This window comes from Calidris pugnax, unplaced genomic scaffold, assembly GCF_001431845.1.
Source record: "Calidris pugnax isolate Ruff unplaced genomic scaffold, ASM143184v1 scaffold14, whole genome shotgun sequence".
Taxonomy (NCBI): Eukaryota; Metazoa; Chordata; class Aves; order Charadriiformes; family Scolopacidae; genus Calidris; species Calidris pugnax.
In genome coordinates this window covers 13,933,661-13,940,187 of record NW_015090793.1, presented here as the reverse complement: position 1 = coordinate 13,940,187, position 6,527 = coordinate 13,933,661, and the positions used below count along the sequence as shown (strand labels likewise).

Below are 6,527 nucleotides of genomic sequence, written 5' to 3'. Positions count from 1 at the left end.
GGTATTAATTGCACTTCGTACACCACCACCATGAACAGCAGCCAGATATCAGAAAATAAGGCCTAATCACAGGAATCCACTCAATTGTTTTAAAAAAAAAAAAAAAGAAAACCAACAACAAAAAACCAAACCGAAAAAACAAAAAACAATTACTGCTCAGTGTTCGGAAAAAGCAGTAAAATGAGAGCAATCAAAAGAAAAGGCAGGAAGGAGGCTGGTGCATGGAGAATGTGATAAAAATAAACTACAATCACAGAAGGAGAAACAGAAATCTAGGTTACTTAACGGTAATCAGACTCCTCTAAACATATTGTCTGCCACAAGCGAAGCTGGGAGATGTCACACGCTCGTGCGGAGCGGGTAGCCCAGGTCTCGGCACGTGCCCAGCGGCAGAGACGGTTCAGAAGTGTCACTTAAGGAATTAGAGATGGAAGAGATCTGTTACCTCAGCCTTTTCACCTCTTTTCTCACACTCAGCCTTAAAATTATCCCTTCTGATGCCTTTGGTAGCCTTAACTTCAAGTGATTGCTTCACTTGAGTACTGCACGGCAGAAGAGATAAAATTTGGGACCTGGGATAGCTTTCCTTGCCTGAAGCTACGCTGTCAATTGTGTTGAGCTAGGAGTAGGTGGAAAAAAGTCTATTGGGAGAAAAAAATACTGAAAAATATTGAAAAAAAAAAAAGAATATTGATTCCTCAAAACATTCATCCCAAAAGGCTGCAAATCAGGCATCTCAGATGTAGCAGTGGATCTAAAAGAGAAGCATCGCCTCTCTCTGACAGCAATTCCTCTCTCTCTAAAATGAGAGACGAATCAGACTATTTGCAAAGATTTGCTAAGACTTCTAGTTTAATTGCAAGAAGCATAAAGCCAAAATCTGCTCTTCTGTACGTGTGAGAAAGCAATTTGTTTGTCCCTCTTGTTAGATAAAGACACGGAGGGTGAAGACGATGGGAAGCACAATCACAAGTCAACTGATCTGTCATTTCATGAGCCTTCTCCCCGCGTCGCTTGCCAACTGCAAACATGGAAGGGGCTCGCTTTAATTAATACCGGGTCCCAGCAGACCACTGGAGGCGGTGGCACTTGTTTTCAGGTCATCTGGTCCTAATAGGCTCACACTGGGAGGTGATTTGTTGCTAACTGACAGCAAAAATCAGTTAATGAGGGCTGAGGCCTTACAATCCAGTGTAATGAACCTCAGGGCTATTTCTATATTATCTGCCATAATCATTTAAAAGAAAAAACCAAACCAAAACAAGAAAACCGAAACTGTTCGAGGAGATGCTGGTTATGAACACAGATATTTACAATATAAAAATCCTTTCCTGCTCTGCAGGCTTTTCTCTGGGCTGCTCTGCACCAGGAAATGAGCACGCAATAAGCGGTGCTGTGGATTATCAGGACACAAGCTATTCTGTGTTAACACACATGTTGGTAGTATCCCCAGTGGCCCATCTATATGGGAACATCGGTGCACAGCGACTTTATCTCGTTTTTGCACACCCTATGTGCCATAGGATGCTCCACTTTGGAAGCAGACCTCCTTCCAACATCGGGAAGGAGAGAGTATCCATGAAGGCTGCTGATCTTCCCTGCTTCCCCAACTACAGCGATGGATCTGAGGAACGTTCCTGCCTCCCCATAGCAACATTCTGACCCTCAGCACCCGAGCCACAAAACCACTGCTATTGCAGAACTCATGGTAATCTTCAGAACTCATGGTAATCTTCACACACGCTAAGGTCATCCCCGTGGAAGCCCTGTCTGGCGGGGTCGTTGTGGGACTCACACAAGAAGACAGCAACACCCTCTTGGCATCTGCACCGCTGCAGGAAGACTTCGTCCTGCACAAGTTCGAAATTCTCTAAGTACAGAACACCACAGCATCATCTTTCCTTATGGTGCTTTTAAAACTGTCCCCGTGATGGGTGGCCGAGGTGTGCAAGATAACCAGGTACTGGGGCTCCAGCTGGAGGTGCACCTGCAAGTTACGTGGACAAATAAATCCCAGCACTGTTTCCATTTCTGCATTTATTCAAAGCTTGTTGCTCTGTACAGACCATCAGCTCCTTCACCACCAGGGAGTAAATGATACAACTAATGGAGGTGTAAACCACCACAGGACAAAGAGCTGATCTACCATCAGCAGACTGATGAGCCACCCATGTCACCAGCGGTGACAGCCACCCTGCAGTAACAGCAGGCCACTGCTGGTTTGCTGCAATTTCTTTCACCTACAAGTCTTGGTGTAGTTTTTCACACTGCTTCAGAGAAAAAGTGTTTCTCTCAACACCATTGATGGTCACTTCTGCAGTCTGAACCTATCTCTCTGCCTAGGAGTCAGCCTAGGAGGAATCAGAGATTTTTAATGACCTGCATCAGCTGTCCCAACACGGACATCTCCATTCGCTGCCCAACTGGTTTCCTTACCAAAGCCTGTCAGCTTCTCAGGGTGACAAAACTCTGCCAACATCACTTCTCAGTGTCTCCTGCCTCTATCTGCCCCTGTAGCCAAAATGGAGAGCAACATTAATGCCAACAATGTGGAACCAGTCATCATCCCTCTGCTGCAGCACACTGGGGGTTGGAAGGCAGGTTGTGAGTGGCAGCAGCACATCAAGCTGGAGAGCTTTGCTTTATTAATTCACAAGGTGGAAAAAATTCTGACCTAAGGAGGATAGTCAAGCTCTCCTATGCTACTCTGGAAAACAGGGGACAGAGAATGGCTGCTAACCGAAGCGTTGAGGTTGGTGGGGCAGGGTCTCAGATTGTACTTCAGCTGCAAAAGCGTGGAGCCTGGTGTGGACACATTTTCATGGGGTTATGAAGCACAGGAAGTCACACCAACATAAGGCTGGTTGTGCACAGTCCGGGTTAATTCTGCAGCGAGGGGATAACAGAGGAGCAGTGCAGCAACCAGTGAGCAAGCCAAGGCAGCACTACGGAAAACTATCAAACAGAACCATACCCAATAAAACAGAGAGTTACCACTCAAAACTGCAGGGCACTTCACCAGCTCTATGCCCTTTGCTAGTCCTGGTGCAAAGCTGTCTAGCAGCTGCAGAACACAGAGATATGCCTTCTGCAAAGTTTCTGCTGTCCACTGTGGACATGATGTGCCAAACCACTCACTGCCAGTTCCCATCTCAGCTCTAACAATCTGCAGCCTGGTCTAGACAAACATTTGACCTTTCAAACAAATCTAAACAAGCCCATGCAGCTTCTTCCCCCAAGGTGAATTGGGGAACCTAGTGCCACGAGCAGGCTGAGCGCTGACCTCTTCCCATAGCACAATCTATTTGCAGAAAAATTGCCTGGAAAAAGATGTCTGTGGCTTGAGAAAAAGGAAAAACATCTTGGCCAGAGGGAAAAAAATATACAAACTGCCATGGAATCTTTAATGTTCCAGTAGAAAAGGTAAAACCATAGGTTTTAGAGGCTTATTTGAAAATCCAATATAAGAAATTACTTCCATAAGTTGCTTCTGAAAAATGTACCTGCCTCCCTGGGAATTAGCTGCCCCTGCTAAAGATGTCAACTTGTGCTTCTGGGGTATCTGAGTATTAAAAGCCTGAGGACTGCACCACAAGACCATGACTTTAGCAACGTTACAAGCTCCTCTCTTATTACTTCAGTTAGGACTGTAACACCATTTCTAGCTTGAACGCTGTCCACAGGTGAAAGATGTCATTCTGAACGCTGTGGTTCTTTCAGTTCCAGGAGCTGACCCACCAAGGCAGTATCTCCAAAAGCCTCACTCTGTTCAGCATGTCAGCTGTCACACTATCACTCTGCAGCTCCAAAGTTGCTCTTTTAACTTGGACTAGGCTATTTCACCACGAGTTAACGCACGTGTGGATAATCTGAGTTCACCCAGCAGCAAAGGCACAGTGCAGAGACACAGGCAGTGCATGGTGCAGGACATGCTGGAAGCCACCAGCAGTAGAAGTCTCCTTCTGTTGAAAAGTTTGGGCATGCATGGACAGAGACACCTCATGGTTAAAATATTTTCTGGTTATGTAGACTGAATTCTGTCAATTAAAAGATAAACATGCTTGGCAATTCAAACAAATATCTCAAAAGCACTGCAGTACTACTGTAAGGGAGCAGTTACTTAGTAGTGAAATATATAGATATAAAGCGTTACCCACTGCTATTGAGACAGCACTTATGACAGCTCCCAAGTAGCCCTGGATGAACTTGGATGTCGGAGAAGGCTTTGGAAAGAAAAACAAAACATATTTTCAATAAACAAATTTCTAGTTATTAAAATGCAACCAAGCTTTTTTTGTTTGTTTTCTTTTTGTTTTATTTGTTTTAAACCCGAGACAGGTTTAATTTTGTCATATTGTTCTGTGACACATGGTCTGTCATCTAGCAGCGGCAAAAGCAAGGAAAATTGTAGCCTCATGAGCAAGGTTAAAGGGAATGGAAAATTAATTGGCATCAGAAAATTATAATAATAGCAGCTTAAAGGAAGTATGTGAATGAAATTCAGCAAATGGTACAAAATTAGCATTCTTATACACTAGTGATGAACCCCAAACTCTCCACATTAAATATTTGTCTTTGAAATGTTATCTCAATGAGCTGGATGTTTTCCAACTCAGCCTCCCGTCTTGAGCTTCCCACATCCTGACATGGGATGAATGAAGGCTAAAGCAGTGGAGGAGAGCAGGAGCAGCTCCACCATTTCCCAGCACCATTGCTGGTAGCGCACATAAAGTCCTCGGGAGACGGCAGCGTGATCACAGAGCCACCTTCTGCTATCCAAAACCCCAGATACCATTGCCTGGAAAAAGATGTCTGTGGCTTGAGAAAAAGGAAAAACATCTTGGCCAGAGGGAAAAAAATATACAAACTGCCATGGAATCTTTAATGTTCCAGTAGAAAAGGTAAAACCATAGGTTTTAGAGGCTTATTTGAAAATCCAATATAAGAAATTACTTCCATAAGTTGCTTCTGAAAAATGTACCTGCCTCCCTGGGAATTAGCTGCCCCTGCTAAAGATGTCAACTTGTGCTTCTGGGGTATCTGAGTATTAAAAGCCTGAGGACTGCACCACAAGACCATGACTTTAGCAACGTTACAAGCTCCTCTCTTATTACTTCAGTTAGGACTGTAACACCATTTCTAGCTTGAACGCTGTCCACAGGTGAAAGATGTCATTCTGAACGCTGTGGTTCTTTCAGTTCCAGGAGCTGACCCACCAAGGCAGTATCTCCAAAAGCCTCACTCTGTTCAGCATGTCAGCTGTCACACTATCACTCTGCAGCTCCAAAGTTGCTCTTTTAACTTGGACTAGGCTATTTCACCACGAGTTAACGCACGTGTGGATAATCTGAGTTCACCCAGCAGCAAAGGCACAGTGCAGAGACACAGGCAGTGCATGGTGCAGGACATGCTGGAAGCCACCAGCAGTAGAAGTCTCCTTCTGTTGAAAAGTTTGGGCATGCATGGACAGAGACACCTCATGGTTAAAATATTTTCTGGTTATGTAGACTGAATTCTGTCAATTAAAAGATAAACATGCTTGGCAATTCAAACAAATATCTCAAAAGCACTGCAGTACTACTGTAAGGGAGCAGTTACTTAGTAGTGAAATATATAGATATAAAGCGTTACCCACTGCTATTGAGACAGCACTTATGACAGCTCCCAAGTAGCCCTGGATGAACTTGGATGTCGGAGAAGGCTTTGGAAAGAAAAACAAAACATATTTTCAATAAACAAATTTCTAGTTATTAAAATGCAACCAAGCTTTTTTTGTTTGTTTTCTTTTTGTTTTATTTGTTTTAAACCCGAGACAGGTTTAATTTTGTCATATTGTTCTGTGACACATGGTCTGTCATCTAGCAGCGGCAAAAGCAAGGAAAATTGTAGCCTCATGAGCAAGGTTAAAGGGAATGGAAAATTAATTGGCATCAGAAAATTATAATAATAGCAGCTTAAAGGAAGTATGTGAATGAAATTCAGCAAATGGTACAAAATTAGCATTCTTATACACTAGTGATGAACCCCAAACTCTCCACATTAAATATTTGTCTTTGAAATGTTATCTCAATGAGCTGGATGTTTTCCAACTCAGCCTCCCGTCTTGAGCTTCCCACATCCTGACATGGGATGAATGAAGGCTAAAGCAATGGAGGAGAGCGGGAGCAGCTCCACCATTTCCCAGCACCATTGCTGGTAGCGCACATAAAGTCCTCAGGAGATGGCAGCGTGATCACAGAGCCACCTTCTGCTATCCAAAACCCCAGTTTTGCTTTGTGCTCATTTACTTAGCAAATTCAACCATTTCATACCAGTTACAACTATATACTGGTTCAGCTCAGAAGCACTGAGCGTTACTTGTGCGCCTCAAGTGATTTCGAGATCCTCATGCCATTCACAGCTGAGGTTTAAAATGGAAGTCACAGGAGAATGGCCAATCTATAAATTCACCACGGAGTTTCTATTAACAGCGAAGAGACAAGACTTATGTTTCCACGTCAAAACAGACCTAACGCGCTGCATGCACC

General features: G+C 43.8%; 1 protein-coding gene across 1 annotated transcript in view; it reads right to left on the bottom strand.

Annotated features, from left to right (window-relative positions):
• Positions 1-1,715: 1,715 nt before the first annotated feature.
• Positions 1,716-6,527, bottom strand: part of LOC106902891 (sideroflexin-5-like) — a 53,054-nt gene continuing 48,242 nt past the window's right edge. Inside the window, exons 9-11 of the mRNA XM_014966720.1 lie at positions 5,632-5,701; positions 2,741-2,802; positions 1,716-1,850 (exon numbers count right to left, since the gene is read on the bottom strand). Of these exons, the coding sequence (XP_014822206.1) occupies positions 1,716-1,850; positions 2,741-2,802; positions 5,632-5,701 (267 nt within the window). The remainder of the gene's footprint in view (positions 1,851-2,740; positions 2,803-5,631; positions 5,702-6,527) is intronic.